Source organism: Osmerus eperlanus, chromosome 7 (assembly GCF_963692335.1).
Source record: "Osmerus eperlanus chromosome 7, fOsmEpe2.1, whole genome shotgun sequence".
NCBI classification, from domain to species: domain Eukaryota; kingdom Metazoa; phylum Chordata; class Actinopteri; order Osmeriformes; family Osmeridae; genus Osmerus; species Osmerus eperlanus.
The window spans coordinates 2,638,404-2,656,153 of NC_085024.1; the positions used below are offsets into that span (position 1 = coordinate 2,638,404).

At 48.5% G+C, this 17,750-nt stretch overlaps 1 protein-coding gene across 1 annotated transcript in view; it reads left to right on the top strand.

Annotated features, from left to right (window-relative positions):
- The window catches only part of triob (trio Rho guanine nucleotide exchange factor b), a 76,031-nt gene that overhangs the window by 46,349 nt on the left and 11,932 nt on the right, over positions 1-17,750 (top strand). The window contains exons 31-40 of the mRNA XM_062466142.1: positions 917-1,056; positions 1,804-1,903; positions 5,471-5,717; positions 9,016-9,290; positions 9,561-9,731; positions 11,894-11,989; positions 13,094-13,227; positions 13,494-13,560; positions 17,192-17,295; positions 17,627-17,696. Coding sequence (XP_062322126.1) covers positions 917-1,056; positions 1,804-1,903; positions 5,471-5,717; positions 9,016-9,290; positions 9,561-9,731; positions 11,894-11,989; positions 13,094-13,227; positions 13,494-13,560; positions 17,192-17,295; positions 17,627-17,696 — 1,404 coding nt within the window. The remainder of the gene's footprint in view (positions 1-916; positions 1,057-1,803; positions 1,904-5,470; positions 5,718-9,015; positions 9,291-9,560; positions 9,732-11,893; positions 11,990-13,093; positions 13,228-13,493; positions 13,561-17,191; positions 17,296-17,626; positions 17,697-17,750) is intronic.

A 17,750-nucleotide genomic window follows, 5' to 3' on the forward strand; every position in this document is an offset into this window, starting at 1 on the left:
TCAAGGTGAATGCTAACATGCTATTCCCATCCTCAAACAAGATTGTCCTCAAGGTAAATGCTAACATGTCTACCCCATCCTCAGATAGCACAATTGTCCCCAAGGTGAATGCTAACATGCTAACCCCATCCTCAGATAGCACAGTTGTCCTCAAAGTGAATGCTAACATGTTAACCCCATCCTCAGATAGCACAGTGGTCCTCAAGGTGAATGATAACAAGCAAACTCTATACAACAACCAATCCAAATGTCATTTGTGAGATGAAGCACTACCATAGTTCCTATTGAATCCTACAATGGTTGTTCCCACGACTTATTGTATTCATCTTTTAGATATTTGAGTTAACACATTGTGAGTCATACAGCGTGTGCATTATGTAACTGCCATGGCAATGGTAAATGTGTCTGATGTAACAGCACTGCCTTGATCACTGTTGCTAAGGGCCCTCAAGATGGGTCTGTGATTCATGCTAAAGTAAGATGCAAGTCTTCACACACACACACACACAATCTCACACACAGACACACTCTCTCTCTCTCACACACATACACACACACACACACACACACATCTAAGAGTTCATCAAAATGAAGATTTAAGTGATTGAAAGAAACCCCAGCTGGTGAATCACGTGAAATCTAAACTGAAGTTTGGGTTGGGTCAAAAGTTTGACATTGTGTGAGTGTGTCTGTGTGTGTATGTTTGTGTGGTCTTGTTTAACCACTCTTGTGGTGACCAAATGTCCTCACAAGTAAAGTGAAACAATGCTTCAAGGGGTTTCAGAGTTAAGGTTAGAATTTGTGTTACATTAAGGGTTAGTGTATAGACATTTTTGAATGGGAGTGAATGGGAGGGCCCCACTAGGATATAAGAACAAACTTGTGTGTGTGTGTGTGTGTGTGTGTGTCTTCTCAGGCGTCCAGCCTAGAGAACAAGCAGGACTGGATCAAGCACATCCGTGAGGTGATCCAGGAGCGCACCATCCACCTGCGGGGGGCGCTAAAGGAGCCCATCCACATCCCTAAAGCCACTACCGCCAAGCACAAGGCCCGCAGGTGGGCCTCAGCTCAGCTCACCTCAGCTCAGCTCAGCTCACCTCAGCTCATCTTTATTTATTTCCTGAGGGCAGTTTGGTTGCAGAACACAATAATATAACAACTAATCCCATACAACCAAAACAAACACATAAAACACTTCTAAAGTAAATGAATTTAATTATCTTCCCACTAAACATTAGCTGACATTTTAAAGCAACACAGCAGCTTTTGGAGCACGAGTCAGAACAAATGTTGTCCTTATCTGACTTCAAACCCACACAGTTTCATTTTAGTCAGTTTAATCTTACCAGCCCGTACAGGTTGGATTTAGTTGTCCTGTGAGAGCCAGCTAGTTGGTATAGTTCAGTGGTTAGAGCATTTGACTGTAGATCAAGAGGTTGCAGGTTCAAAACCTCCCCTGTATATTTAATTATATTCTAATCCCACTTAGTACTGCTAGTTTATGTACCCTTAGTATAGATAGTCCACATATTTAAATTTTAGGTATATGTTTATTGTATGCACCTTCCTGCCAAAGCAAATTCCTTGTCTGTGCAAACTTTCATGGCGAATAAAAGTAAATCCCATTCTGTACATTGCTTTGGATAAGAGCCTTTTTTTAAATAAACGCATCCTGATTCAGATAATTATTTGTATTTATACGTAACATATCAAAACTGTATCCTGATCCCCTGCCATGTTGCCATGGTGTTTGTTTGTTTGTTATTGTTTACCTGTTGTTGTTTACCTGTTGTTTACCTGTAGGGACGGAGAGGAGCTGGACAGCCAGGGCGAGGGCAGTAGCCAACCAGACACCATCTCCATCGCCTCCCGCACCTCGCAGAACACAGTGGACAGCGACAAGGTCAGCTAGCACACAGCACACCTCCAGTCTGCCACTCCCAGGCTGGTACAGTACATGGAGCTTTTCTTTGTAGGAGACGATGGAGTGATTAGTTATGACTTCAGTGATATCTGATCGGTATGCACTGGCTGGCTGGCTGGCTGGCTGACTGGCTGACTGGCTGGATAGGCAACTGGCTGGCTGGATGGCTGGGTAGATGGATGGATAGATGAGGGTTTAGGTTGGTTTAGGTGCAGTTCTATGGGTGTATGTTAAGCCCTTTGTGACATTTCTTATAAAAAGGGCTAAAGAAATTAATTTGATTTGACAGCTAACTAACTGGCTGGCTGGACGGCTGGCTTGCTGGATGGATGGATGGATGGATAGATAGGGTCTTCCTATGCATGATCTAACTGAAACCCAGCAAATCATTTATGTACCCTGTAGTGGACAGTGGTTTTGGGGCGAGTAACTTTGCAGCCATTCTGCCCTTTTTATTTGGCTTCTGTTTGTCCAATTGAGGTACTGGATGTTTATTGGCCCCATAACATTTACGTCATGTAAAACGCCAATTCTGTCCCCTCAGAATAACATGTTGTCTGAAGGGATATTTCGAGACCTCAGTATCATGTCGCTGATTTCCTGCGTGCATCATGTCATGTGACTCCTCTGAGGCCTCAGTGTGAGGATCTCCGTGGGAACAGTAACCAGGCTTCGATCTGCTTCTAGCAGCACAGACGCTCTGCACTCCTACACACACATGGATGTACTCTACTGTGTTGTACCATACACACACATGCCACATATACACACACACCACATACCCACGCACCACATATACACACACACACACGCCACACACGCAACACACATACATACACACACACTACACGCACACAGAACAGTCTGTTTCTTTAAGAGCTTCCCTGTTTCCATAGTGGAGCTATGTTGTGGTCTTGCTCTGCTCTCTTAATTGGAGACATTGGACACCAATTGAAGTACTGTACATGTGCTCTCCATCTGTGTGCCTGAAACAGTGCCCACCTCTGTCTGGTCTCCATCAACAACATGTAAACATGGTCAGGTCAGTTAGAGGTTAGAAGATAGCAACATCGAGAACGTCAAGCATGTTCTGGATTTCATGCTGTGCTATTTCATGGCTCCTTTACTGTAACTGAGTGTTTGTCACTCTCTCCTTCTCTCTGTCTCTCTCACACACACACGTTTCCCTCTTTGCTCCGTGTGTTAAGTCACTCTCCATAGAGCCAGTGACCGTGAGTAGATGGACTTCTGTTGAATGTGAGAGAAAGAGAGAGAGAGCGCTAGAGAGAGAGAGCGCTAGAGAGAGAGAGCTAGAGAGACCTAGAGAGAGAGTGCTAGAGAGAGAGAGAGCGCTAGAGAGAGAGAGCGCTAGAGAGAGAGAGAGCTAGAGAGAGACCTAGAGAGAGAGAGCTAGAGTGAGACCTAGAGAGAGAGCTAGAGAGAGAGAGCTAGAGACATAGAGAGAGAGAGAGAGAGAGAGAGAGAGAGAGAGAGAGAGAGAGAGAGCTAGAGAGAGAGAGAGAGAGAGAGAGAGATAATGAGTGTTAGCAGCGACTCTCAGACAGCTCTCCTCTCTCTCAGAGGATGCTGTGTCTCTCTGCTAGAAACACCTCCTATCTCTCTGACGGATATCCTCATGTAGGGGCTGGTTCTGGGTCAGTTCACTCTCTATCTGACGGATATCCTCCTGTAGGGGCTGGTTCTGGGTCAGTTCACTCTCTATCTGACGGATATCCTCCTGTAGGGGCTGGCTCTGGGTCAGTTCACTCTCTATCTGACGGATATCCTCCTGTAGGGGCTGGCTCTGGGTCAGTTAGCTCCCGCTACAGCAGGCTGAAACACAGCCCAGGAGGCGGGAGTCACGGATACTGTCCTGTTGTGGTGTGTTGGTGGGCTGGAGCAGAGACAGAGAGAGAGGGAGAGAGAGAGGGGAGGATGAAGGAATGGAGAGCAGAGGAGAGGATGGAGAACAGAGACTCAGGTTCTGTCAGTCAGCTGCTTAGCTCTCTGGCTTTGCCTCACTATCAGTGGGTACGTATAGCTATTTCTTTTACTATGTGTGAATCTTGATGTCCTTCTGCTAGCAACCTTACTTAGGTCATGATAATGGTTAGGATTTATCCGGTCAAACAGCACAATGGTGGTATTTTTCTTTGATAGCGAAATGATTATTTTCCATGATGCTGTATTGAAGAAAATCTGGAATATTATGTAGACTTTGAGAACACACCAACTGTCACATCTACTGTATGTTTCCCAGTTCAACCCGTCTGACGTGAGTCATGTGCTCATGGCTCTCAGCCGTACGTTTCCTTTGTCTCCTGTATCGAGGCTGACAGACAGACCTTCTCTGAGTGGCTCTGACTCAACAGCCACTACAACGAGCTGGTGCAGTCAGGTTATAGCTTTCACATGTTGGACAGTCGGGTTATAGCTTTAACATGTTGAACAGTCAGGTTAAACAGTAACTGCCAGTGTGCCCACGTAGAGCATGCCAGTGTGCCCGTGTAGAGCATGCCAGTGTGCCCGTGTAGAGCATGCCAGTGTGCCCGTGTAGAGCATGCCAGTGTGCCCACGTAGAGCATGCCAGTGTGCCCACGTAGAGCATGCCAGGGTGCCCATGTAGAGCATGCCTTGCCAAGCATGAGGTTGGGCCCCTGGCCTTGGCCCCTGGGCATGTGTCTGCTCTGGTGGGCCCCTGGCCTTGGCCCCTGGGCATGTGTCTGCCCTGGTGGGCCCCTGGCCTTGGCCCCTGGGCATGTGTCTGCCCTGGTGGGCCCCTGGCCTTGGCCCCTGGGCATGTGTCTGCCCTGGTGGGCCCCTGGCCTTGGCCCCTGGGCATGTGTCTGCCCTGGTGGGCCCCTGGCCTTGGCCCCTGGGCATGTGTCTGCCCTGGTGGGCCCCTGGCCTTGGCCCCTGGGCATGTGTCTGCTCTGGTGGGCCCCTGGCCTTGGCCCCTGGGCATGTGTCTGCTCTGGTGGGCACCTGACCTTGGCCCCTGGGCATGTGTCTGCTCTGGTGGGCACCTGGCCTTGGCCCCTGGGCATGTGTCTGCCTTGGTGGGCACCTGACCTTGGCCCCTGGGCATGTGTCTGCTCTGGTGGGCCCCTGACCTTGGCCCCTGGGCATGTGTCTGCCCTGGGAGTAGAATGATTGTGTGTGAGTTCCACAATGGTCTTGATAAAGGGTTTCTTCTTATTCTACGTCGCTTTGTAGGACAGAGTCTGCTAAATGATCACATTGCATTATTGTGAACGAGTCACGTGCTTTTATCACCAGATTACACTCTCCTGTACTGTTATCAATTTCAAGCTTTTTAATTTGAGCACTAACACATTTCCATCTTTCTCTCTCTCCCTCTCACTCCCCCCTCTCCCTTCCTCTCTCTCCCTCTCACTCCCCCCTCTTCCTTTCTCTCTCGCCATCTGTCTCTCTCTGTCTCATCTCTCACCCCATATCTCCCTCTCTCTCTTTCCTCCTCTGTCTTCTCTCTCTGTCTTGTCTCTCTCTCCCCGTGTATCCCTCCCCCTCCCTCTCCCCTCTCAGTTGTCGGGAGGATGTGAGGTCACCGTGGTCATCCATGACTTCCTGGCGGGCGTCGGCGGCGGGGAGATGACAGTGCACCGGGGCCAGACGGTGGAGGTGGTGGAGCGCGTGCCGGAGCGCCCTGACTGGGTCCTGGTCCGCACCACAGAGCGCCTGCCACCCCAGGAGGGCATGGTGCCCTGCGCCTCGCTCTGCCTCGCCCACGCCCGCTCCAGTCTGGACGTGGAGGGGCTCTTCAACCACAAAGGTAGGAGGAGCTAGGGGGGGGGGCACCTTTCAAATGGCGCGGAGTAGCGGAGGCCTCTAGGACTTACACACGCACGCACACACGCACACACAATACACAGACCTGTACATGCATACACTCACAAGTACGCGCACACACACACACATAGAGCCCAGCACAGCATTTTTCACACACACTCACATGCATGCACACACACACACAGCCCACCATATCACACACACCCACACACACATAAACACACTCACATGGATTAGAACAGGGCTACCTTTGTGCGGTCAGACTGTAAACTTCTCCAGGCTCAGGGGCCCCTCTCACCCTGCAGGTTCATGGCCCTCTGACAGTCTGATGTTTATATCAAAGAACCAGCAACCAGAAAAAAACATGCCATGTACTTTACACAACATGTAGTTCATTGGCTGTAAGAAAATTGCCAATACTCAAAACGTAGCCAGTAAGTGGTGACAGATGTTAGCCTGTACAGTTTATGAAGCCACCCTGTACAAATCCCGTAAAGCAGGTAAGAGAGGCTCACACCCAAACGTATGCTGGCAAGGGTGGAGCGTGTGCTACTTGTGTTACGGTAAAATGTTTTGCTTGTTTCTAAATGTTCCCTTGGAGCAGAGGAGGAGGCCTGACCTCTGAGCCGCCCACTCAGAACAAGAGGGAAGGAGGGAGGGAGGGAGGGAGGGAGGGGGGAGGGAGGGAGGGAGGGAGGGAGAGAGAGAGAGAGAGAGAGAGAGAGAGAGAGAGAGAGAGAGAGAGAGAGAGAGAGAGAGAGAGAGAGAGAGAGAGAGAGAGAGAGAGAGAGGAGGGATGGTTAGATAGGAAGGAGAGAGAGAGAGAGAGAGAGAGAGAGAGAGAGAGAGAGAGAGAGAGAGAGAGAGAGAGAGAGAGAGAGATAAACATCCCTGTGATGCAGCAGACTGGACTGAGGAGTAGATAAGATAGCTGGAGCCGCTCTGATACCTCTGACAGGATGTTGACATGGCATCACAGGTACTGTGAAACAGAACAGATGTGTCAATGTCCCGGGTGAGCCACAATTCTCCGAACAGCATGGATTCTCCTAAGGGACAGTCAGACAACTGCAAGTTCTGGCTGCTGGACTTGGGTAACATTTTAACAGATTTATCAGAGACAAAGTTATGTTTTTCAAAAATAATTAGTTAATTATTATTAATTAATGAATAACTGAATTTATCATCTCAACCGGCTGCCTTTGTGCTTCAAAGGCATTACTTTTAAAGCAAGTTGTTTTACATATCGTCATTACGTGCAAGCTGTATGCTAGCTGTAAAGTTGTGCAACATTAGGGCCAACATTTGTATTTCTACACACCGATGGAGTGGTTATTGTTGAGAAAATTATGATTGGAAGCAATTCTATAAGTGCACTATGATTGATTTAAAAATCTGATTATATGATTGTGAGCAGATTAAAATGTGTATGGCTGTCAGAATGCACGTGTTGATGATCAGCGATGGGTGTGCTTGCTGTCGGATACCAGTCAGCTCCACTCATCTTCGTCTCTTCTCCAGAGAGGGAGCAGGAACAGGCATGTTAGGATTTAGGAAGGGTCACGCTAATCTAACCTCCAGATAATCTCTGCGTCTGTGAAAGGGGTGGGCAGATAATCTCTATGGTATCATAACAAGTTAGTTTAGGGATGTTATAACAGTCTAGTTTGCTGTATGTTATCATAACAGTCTAGTTTGGTGGATCTTAGTTAGGATGTTAATTAGTTTGGTGGAGGTTTTAGCGACTGTTATTGTAACAGTTGTAATTGTAACAGTATTTGTGTGCTTGTGTACCTGTGTGTGTACTCTCGACACTTGTCTGTGTGTATATCTACCTCACTACACTTGTGTGATCTAGAAGGTCCTTTCTGTGTGTATATCTACCTCACTACACTTGTGTGATCTAGAAGGTCCTGTCTGTGTGTATATCTACCTCACTACACTTGTGTGATCTAGAAGGTCCTGTCTGTGTGTATATCTACCTCACTACACTTGTGTGATCTAGAAGGTCCTGTCTGTGTGTATATCTACCTCACTACCCTTGTGTGATCTGGAAGGTCCTGTCTGTGTGTATATCTACCTCACTACCCTTGTGTGATCTGGAAGGTCCTGTCTGTGTGTATATCTACCTCACTACCCTTGTGTGATCTGGAAGGTCCTGTCTGTGTGTATATCTACCTCACTACCCTTGTGTGATCTGGAAGGTCCTGTCTGTGTGTATATCTACCTCACTACCCTTGTGTGATCTGGAAGGTCCTGTCTGTGTGTATATCTACCTCACTATCCTTGTGTGATCTGGAAGGTCCTGTCTGTGTGTATATCTACCTCACTACCCTTGTGTGATCTGGAAGGTCCTGTCTGTGTGTATATCTACCTCACTACCCTTGTGTGATCTGGAAGGTCCTGTCTGTTCTGTGCCAGCGGCTCTGGTGCCGGGGCCGTGACACAGCCAGCCTGCTTCATCAGGCTGCTCTGATCAGATCATCTTCTGATTCAAACAGAGCTCTCTCTGTGCTCTGGGAAACCTCCCCACTGATCACCTCCCCAAGCCCGTGGCCCAGGCAGCCCACCTGCACCCAGCCAGGAACACACACATGCACACACACACGCATGCACACGCAATTACACTCTCAAGTACATTCACACACACTCACACACATGCACACCCGCCCGTACACACATATGCACTACATACGCACACATAAACCCACAAGCACACACACGTTTGTGGGCTAAACTCTTATGCAAGTTTCACACAATGTACTTATGCACACAATGTACTTAAATCAGACACAAACAGTTGGCTTTGAGGGAGTAACATCTATACATAGATCAGTGTAGAAGGTGGGCACACACACACAGTATAGACAGCCATGGCTGAACAGCTGTGGTTAGTCAGAGCAGCACAGAGAGCACCAGAGATGCTGTTCAAAGGAACAGACTGTAACTGTACCGAATGACAAAACCTTGATGGGTTCAGTGTAGATTTTTCACATACATCGATATATTATTACACACCATGAAGTTCGAGTTAGGAGCTACAGTTGATACATGTTTTGTCAATAGTGGTGGCCAAACGATTAATAAATTAATTATTACAGCATTACAGTTTGCCCAAAAATATTAGTATAATTGAATTAAATGTACTATAATGTAAATATATATCTTTTAGCATGAAGAGATTGAGATGGCAAGTATTTTTTCCCTGGATCCTCTTGTCCATCCACCAGGATGAACGGTCTGGCCTCTAACTGGTCTCTCTCTGGTCCTCCCCCCTGCAGACACGCTGTCCGTGTCCAGCGGAGAGGCCCTCCACGTGGGCTCCAGCCACACGCTCGGCCCCCACAGCACCCCGGGGGGCAGGCGCCCGGGCAACACCCTGAGGAAGTGGCTGACCAGCCCGGTCCGACGGCTCAGCTCTGGCAAGGCCGACGCTCACGTGAAGAAGCTGGCCCACAAGCACAAGAAGAACCGCGCGGACGGACGCAAGAACGCAGACGCCCAGAAGGACTCGGACGACAGCGCGGCCACGCCCCAGGATGAGACTGTCGAGGAGGTTGGACGTCTTTCTGTTGTCTCCCCTCTGTGTGTGAGTGTGTTGAGGGGTGTGCAGGGTGTGTGTGTGTGTGTGTTTGTGCACAGTGTGTGTATTTGGGTACATGTGGGTGAGTGGGTGTTAGTGTTCAGGGTATGTGTGCAGGATTTGGGTGTGCATGTGTGCACTGCGTGTGTGCACAGTGGGTGTGTGCAGGATGTGTGTGTGTGTGTGTGTTTGGAGGTGAGGTAGACACGCGTGTATGAACGCATGTTGCTCTGTGCCCCACAGAGAATGAGAAGCGAGGGGCTGAGCAGCGGAACCCTCTCCAAGTCGTCCTCCTCAGGGATGCAGAGCTGTGGGGAGGAGGAGGGAGAGGAGGGGGCGGACTCCGTGCCCCTGCCGCCCCCCATGGCCATCCAGCAGCACAGCCTGCTGCAGGCCGACGCCCAGGACGACAAGGTGAGATACACACACGTACACACACACAGACACACACTCACACACACACACACACACTCAAAAACATACTTATACTAACATGCAAGCACACAGTCCCACTCTCACAAACATACGCACACACTAGGGGTAGGGGTCAAAGCAAGCGTTCCCTGAGGAAGGTGTCAACCCTCTGTCACAGTTAAACCATCTGAACAGTCCTACTGAAACTGCTTTTCATCAACTCATCTTTTAATTTGACCATTGGTATGTACTGCATGTCGATTGTTTTCACACGATTCTAGTTTAGTTTCTACTGGAATTTAGCTTCATTCCCGATCACACGCGTATTTGCCATTGAAATAAAAGGATGTTTACTTTGATGCTAACTCCATAACAGTTTTCTGCTTCTGCCTTGGTGTTGATCATACCTCAGCATCATGGTGATCTTTGTTCTGCCTCTGTTTTGTCTCAGTTCCCATACCTTTCCATGTGACTCCCTCTAATCTCAATCCTCAATCTCCTAATCTCACTCCTAGTCTCATAATCTCACTCCTTCAAGTCTCCTAGTTCCTCTGATCTAACTACTCCTAGTCCCTCTAATCTCACTCCTAGTCTCATAATCTCACTCCTTCAAGTCTCCTAGTTCCTCTGATCTAACTACTCCTAGTCCCTCTAATCTCACTCGTTAGTGTCTCATAATCTCACTCCTTTTGTATCTTCTAGTCTCCCTGCAGTGTCTCCATCCATGTTGTTCTCCATCCTGAGCTGTCTGTCTGTGTGTGTGTGTGTGTGTGTGTGTGTGTGTGTGTGTGTGTGTGTGTGAGTGTGTGTGTGAGTGTGTGTGAGTGTTTGTGTGTACGACTGTTTCCCTCGATCTGGTCTTTGGGTCCCTTGGTCCTGGCTTACTGCCCTGTACTCCAGTCTGACCTGGGTTAGCCCCCACCCCTCCCCCCACACGGAGGCTTGGGTGGTGTGCCCCCCCTTTCCCCGAGCCCCTGTTGGTGGTTAAACCTCAGCCCCTCCCCCCTTACCTTGTGCCCTCCACGCTAGTGTCTGATTGGTCCTTGTTAGGCCCCTGTCAGGGAGACACACCTAAGCAGTCCTAATTTGGGCATTCGGAATGTCGGGGTCCACATAGCATCAATGGTGAGCTTCTCTGAAACATGTTGTGGGTACAGTCACACTACTTTTGCATTGTACTATGGTTTCTAATGGTAGTATATATATATATATGTTAGGAGCAATTTTAAGTGTAAATATCTCTCCTTTCTCTCTCCTTCTGCCCTCTGTATCCTCTCCCTTTCTCCTCTTCCTCTCCCCATCTCTCTCTCTGTTCCTTCTCATTCTCTCCCTTTCTTCCCTCTCTCATCTCTCAATTTTTCTCTCCCTCAATTCTTTCTCCCTTTCTTTCTCCGACTCTTTCTTCCCCCTCTCTCCTCCCTCCTCTCTCCTCTCTCCCCCCTCCTCTCTCCTCTCTCCCCCCTCCTCTCTCCCCCCTCCCCCCTCCTCCCTCCTCTCTCCCCCCTCCTCTCTCCTCTCTCCCCTCTCCCCCCTCCTCTCTCCTCTCTCCCCCCTCCCCCCTCCTCTCTCCCCCCTCCTCTCTCCTCTCTCCCCCCTCCCCCCTCCTCTCTCCCCCCTCCTCTCTCCTCTCTCCTCTCTCCCCCCTCCTCTCTCCTCCCTCCCCCCTCCACCCTCCTCCCTCCCCTCTCCTCTCTCCCCCCTCCTCTCCCCCCCCTCCTCTCTCCTCTCTCCCCCCTCCTCTCTCCCCCCTCCTCTCACCCCCCTCCTCTCTCCTCCCTCCTCTCTCCCCCCTCCCCCTCCTCTCCTCTCTCCTCTCTCCCCCCTCCTCTCTCCTCTCTCCTCTCTCCCCCCTCCTCTCTCCCCCCTCTTCTCCTCTCTCCTCTCTCCCCCCTCCTCTCTCCTCTCTCCCCCCTCCTCTCTCCCCCCTCTTCTCCCCTCTCCCCCCTCCTCTCTCCTCTCTCCCCCCTCCCCCCTCCTCTCTCCCCCCTCTTCTCCTCTCTCCTCTCTCCTCCCTCCTCTCTCCTCTCTCCCCTCTCCCCCCTCCTCTCTCCTCTCTCCCCCCTCCCCCCTCCTCTCTCCCCCCTCCTCTCTCCCCCCTCCTCTCTCCTCTCTCCCCCCTCCCCCCTCCTCTCTCCCCCCTCCTCTCTCCTCTCTCTTGTCAGGCTTCTTCCAGACTGGGAGGAAGACCAGGCAGCTCAGAGACTCCCAGTGCAGCTGAACTAGTCAGCGCCATCGAGGGGCTGGTCAAGAGCAAGATGGTAAGATAGAGGAGCTCACACACTCTCTCTCACACATCTCTCACACAAACGCACGCATACACTCTTTCACTAGCACACACCCACTCACGCATACACACACACATTATTTCAAAAACACCCCCACACACACACACAGTGGTGAGTCTGGCCTGGTAGCAGTGTGTGTAGGACCAGTCATCTGTAGGAATGTGAGTCCGCAGCACCAACTATGTGTGTGCTTGTCAACTCTCTGGGGAGATATCTTGAACGCCTCTTCTCTCAGCCTCTACCCCTACCTCTACTCCCAGCCTCTACCCCAGCCTCTTCTCTCAGCCTCTACCCCTGCCTCTACTCCCAGCCTCTACCCCAGCCACTTCTCTCAGCCTCTACCCCTGCCTCTACACCTGCCTCTACTCCCAGCCTCTTCTCTCAGCCTCTACCCTTGCCTCTACACCTGCCTCTACTCCCAGCCTCTTCTCTCAGCCTCTACCCTTGCCTCTACTCTTGCCTCTACTCCCAGCCTCTTCTCTCAGCCTCTACCCCTGCTTCTACTCCTAGCCTCTACCCCAGCCTCTTCTCTCAGCCTCTACCCCTGCCTCTACTCCTGCCTCTACTCCCAGCCTCTTCTCTCAGCCTCTACCCCTGCCTCTACCCCTGCCTCTACTCCCAGCCTCTACCCCTGCCTCTACTCCCAGCCTTTACCCCTGCCTCTACCCCTGCCTCTTCTCTCAGCCTCTACACCTGCCTCTACTCCTGCCTCTACTCCCAGCCTCTTCTCTCAGCCTCTACCCCTGCCTCTACCCCAGCCTCTACCCCTGCCTCTTCTCTCAGCCTCTACCCCTGCCTCTACTCCCAGCCTCTACCCCTGCCTCTACCCCTGCCTCTACTCCCGGCCTCTACCCCTGCCTCTACTCCCAGCCTCAACCCCTGCCTCTACCCAGCCTCTTATCTCAGGCTCGTAGCACACTGCTGGAAGTATACTGTTCTGTACTTTACTATATTGTCCTATCTGTACAATACTCTACTGTACTATACTATCCTATATGTACTGTACTATACTGTCCTATATGTACTGTACTATCCTATATGTACTGTACTCTTCTAACCTCCCTGTGTCTGTCTCAGTCTCTGGAGGACCGCCCCAGCTCCCTGCCGGTGCGACCGGAGGAGGTCAGCAGCCCCTCCCTCTCCTCCCTCCTGTCCTCCTCCCCCCTGGACGACCAGGAGGAGCACAAGGCCGGCCTCCTCAAGAGACGCCAGTGAGTTCCTCATCCCAGACCAGCTAACAGCTGCATGCTAACTCTGTATCTCTGTAGCTATGTGCATGCTATCTCTGTAGCTATGTACATGCTAACTCTGTATCTCTGTAGCTATGTGCATGCTAACTCTGTATCTCTGTAGCTATGTACATGCTAACTCTGTATCTCTGTAGCTATGTGCATGCTAACTCTGTATCTCTGTAGCTATGTACATGCTAACTTTGTATCTCTGTAGTTATGTACATGCTAACCCTGTATCTCTGTAGCTATGTGTTGCTGGAACTGGTGGAGACTGAGAGAGACTACGTCAGAGACCTGGGGTCAGTGGTGGAGGTGAGAACAGACGCACACTCCAGGATGTGTGTGTGTGTGTCCTGACTGTGTGTGTTTCCTAACTCTGTGTGTGCGTGTGAGTCCTGACTGTGTGTGTGTGAGTCCTGACTGTGTGTGTGTGTGAGTCCTGACTGTGTGTGTGTGTGAGTCCTGACTGTGTGTGTGTCCTGACTGTGTGTGTCTGTGAGTCCTGACTGTGTGTGTGTGTGAGTCCTGACTGTGTGTGTGTGTGAGTCCTGACTGTGTGTGTGTGTGCCCTGACTGTGTGTGTGTGTGAGTCCTGACTGTGTGTGTGTGAGTCCTGACTGTGTGTGTGCCATGACTGTGTGTGTGAATCCTGACTGTGTGTGTGTTTCCTAACTCTGTGTGTGTGTGAGTCCTGACTGTGTGTGTGTCCTGACTGTGTTTGTGTGTGAGTCCTGACTGTGTGTGTGTGTGTGTGTGAGTCCTGACTGTGTGTGTGTCCTGACTGTGTGTGTGTGTGAGTCCTGACTGTGTGTGTGTCCTGACTGTGTGTGTGAGTGCAGTGACGTGGGGTGATGTCAGTAACAGGATATGCACTGAGTTATGAAAGAAAAAAAACTAATTTATTGTTAGGCTAATATGTCAAAACGGTAAACGCAGTAAACAGTACAAGCAGTAGCCTACAGCCGCTGACTAGCACAGCCACATAGCCAATCTTTTCTTCCATAACAGTGTTTGAAACAATCTAAAAAATGTTGTCCCTTTTGCTGCAGTAGTCCATCTAAGTCTGGTGTAGACCTCCCTCTTGCTATTAACAATTTTTTTTGAATAAAATCGAGTTTCGAGAAATTCCTCAACTCTGTGATATCGGCTGCTATCATTTTGACTTGAATTTCGCTGGGATTACACTTACAATGTAGCTGGTGTAATGACGTTAGTTGCGCAAATGTCCAGTAAAATCTCGATTTTAATTGGTCCATGTTTGATACGTAACGTAGGTGATTACTGGCATAACATATTTACGTGCAAAGGCACAGCTGAGTTGTACTTTTCAACGTACATGTTGAAGAATACAGGATCAAAGTGCGCATGCACTGAGTTTTTCGCTTGTCGTCCGCAGTGAATGTACAGTGAAAGCACTGCTTATTGGGTGTGCTCAAGCCTTCGGCGAGAGCACAACCTTTGTTCTCTCACATATATATTTATTTATTATTTATTGTTTATTTTCGCCCCCCTAAAACTCAGTCAATATTTGGCCTACATAGACAACGGAGGTGTCAAAAGTTTCGTCTTGGTAGCGATTGAGTTGCTTGTATTGGAATTTACGTTCCGTTGTATGGTTTAAATGGAAATTAAGTTTTTGTGGCGAAAAGTGAAGCTAACGGTGGCTAATTTGCTAGCCACAGTCACTGACGTTACTAACGTCACTACGTCACTAACGTCACGAAAACACGCGTGACTACCTTTGGCAGAACATTCGTTTCGCATCTGTTAACTTGGGAGATAGCTAGGCTAACTATAGCTTTACTGCAAGGCAGCTGCAGAAACGCCACAAGCAAAGAGGCTAGGGTGATAACTATTTATTACTTTGTGATATGACACACAATTGTGATGTGTAATGTACAGTATAGGGGCCTAAGCTGATATTATTAAGGAAGTACATCTACTTTCGGAAACAGTAGTCTACTATTTCACTGACGTATTAGCATCATGACATTAGCCTGTGTTGCCCGGGCAACACATACTACAGTAGTCTATGATGTAGCGTTATCTGTTTTCAATCGTTAAAATAAACATTCCTCACATATATATTTTCGTTGTAGGATTTATTCTGACATTAGTAAACGATTTGTTGGTGAAATTATCATTACCTGTGGTTTCAAACCAGTGTTGCTCACTGCAACGCTGTAGCTTACGCGAGACACTACAAAAACATCTACAGTACACAGCTGTTTAGGAAATCAAACGGCGACAGAACATGTTCGGCACTCCCCTTACTTAAATCAAAAGTCTCTGACCACTAACCTGAACTTCATTGCCACAGCCTAAACTTTGTCAATCTGTTCATGAAAATAATTAATTTCAGCCTAAACCGTACAACGGAACGTTAAATCGAATTCAACCAACGCAATCGCTACCAAGACGAACACAGTAGTCTAGTACTGTACCGTTGTAGAATTTACTGGGGCAGCTTCTCCACACAGGGCTATATCGCATTTTGCGTTGTTACTGACAATGATCGCTACCAGTGAGCTTTTTATGAATGAGCGATTTTCCACTAAATAAATGTCAAGCTTATTTACGTTTTTGAGAGCATTTTTTCAGTTAGCAGATGGTAATGTTTGAATCGCGATTCCATCTTCTACTGCCGGTAACGTCGTAGAATAATCTTCAAAGGGGGTTCTTTATTCATGAATGAATGCAATATGAGTAGGCTAAATGCCTGACAATATCACGAGAAGGGAAAACTTAAAAGGACGTTTAAGTCATAGAGATTAGGTCAATTTTTACACCGGTCTGCCAAATGTATTCGTTGATTCAGCTATGAGGCTGCCTCTTGCAGGGGAAATGAGAAGACATCTATTTCATTTTACACTTCACTCGTATTTTCAGTTGTAAATGAGCAGCAAAAAATAGATGCTTTTAAATCTATTTAATCTTTATAAATAATAAGTATGCATTTTCATATAAAATATACAGAAATATCAGTTGTAAAAATGTCATTCAAAAACTGACCCCTGTGCAACCGACGCAAGCAAGCACACCCTACAATTTCCCCAGAAATTGTACCCTCTCTAGTTCTATAATTATTTTTGTATTTGATTATGCGTAACTGCTACATTTGTCATCGTAACGTCTAAACAATTGGAATAACAGACATATTGCATATTGTGGCAACCAAGGGGCGCAGCCAGGACCACACAGCACAGCACCACTCAAAAGCACGGTTTGTGATATGCCAAAGCAGGCGTTTATTACCATAATCAACAACAAAAAACACAAAAAGAAATGAGCTTCTTCCTCGGATGAGGGAACGGTCGGGACTGGTCTGGCTGGACCCTCCACTCCTCACTGAAAAGACACAGTAGGGTTAAGTTTGTAGTCATTGAACGTGTGTTGGAGTCCAGCTTCTACTCACTTCTAGTGATCTCCCCTTGCGGCAGGGGTGGCCCGCCTTTTATAGTGGGGCCGTCCTCCATCCCACTCATGAGCCGCACCTGTGTAGCTCGTTGTCTCTTCTGGGGGCGGACCCCGGACATACCTTCCCCGGATCACCTGACCCGGGCTTGCCGGTGCCGCTGTCCAAGGTGCTGTGCCCCTGGGATGCCACAATATATAAATCACAATAATAAACAGTAACAATACAAATACAAGTTTATTAAATACAATTATTTAATAAACATTTTTACGTTTGAATTTTGGCAGGGTAGGCAGTGCCTACCTTGCCTACCCAGACTGCACATCACTGTGTGCGTGTGAATCCTGACTTTGTGTGAGTCCTGACTGTGTGTGTGTGTGTCCTGACTGTGTGTGTTTGTCCTGACTGTGTGTGTGTCCTGACTGTGTGTGTGTGTTTGTCCTGACTGTGTGTGTGTCCTGACTGTGTGTGTGTGTTTGTCCTGACTATGTGTGTGTCCTGACTGTGTGTGTGTCCTGTGTGATCCAGGGTTACATATCCAGAATGAAGGAGGAAGGCGTTCCAGATGACATGAGAGGCAAAGAAAAGATGCTGTTTGGGAACATCCACCAGATCTACGACTGGCATAAAGAGTACAGCAGCTGCTCCCTTTACTTAACTTGATTAACTTCATATATGTAATTGTGTTAATGGAATGGCAAAAAGTATAACTACTATTCCCTTTACTTGATTTATTTACTTGAAATGTAAAGTATTTAATAACTCACAAAAATATATAACTATCCTACACCCTTTACTAACACAGTAGCCTTGGTTTGAGACTTTTTCATGTGAATATCTTCATATAATTTTTATTTCAGTCTAGGACTGGGCTTCACCCATGTCTGAGAAACAAGCTGAATGAGTCTTATCTACTAAACCATTTATGCACCACACCTGATGTTGTACGTGTTTTGTCATCAGGTTCTTCCTGGGTGAGCTGGAGAAGTGCCTGGAGGATCCTGATAGGCTGGGAGCGCTGTTTGTCAAACAGGTGAGCGAGGATCCCTGTTCCCATTGGCTGTCACCTCTCGTGGGTGTACAGTTC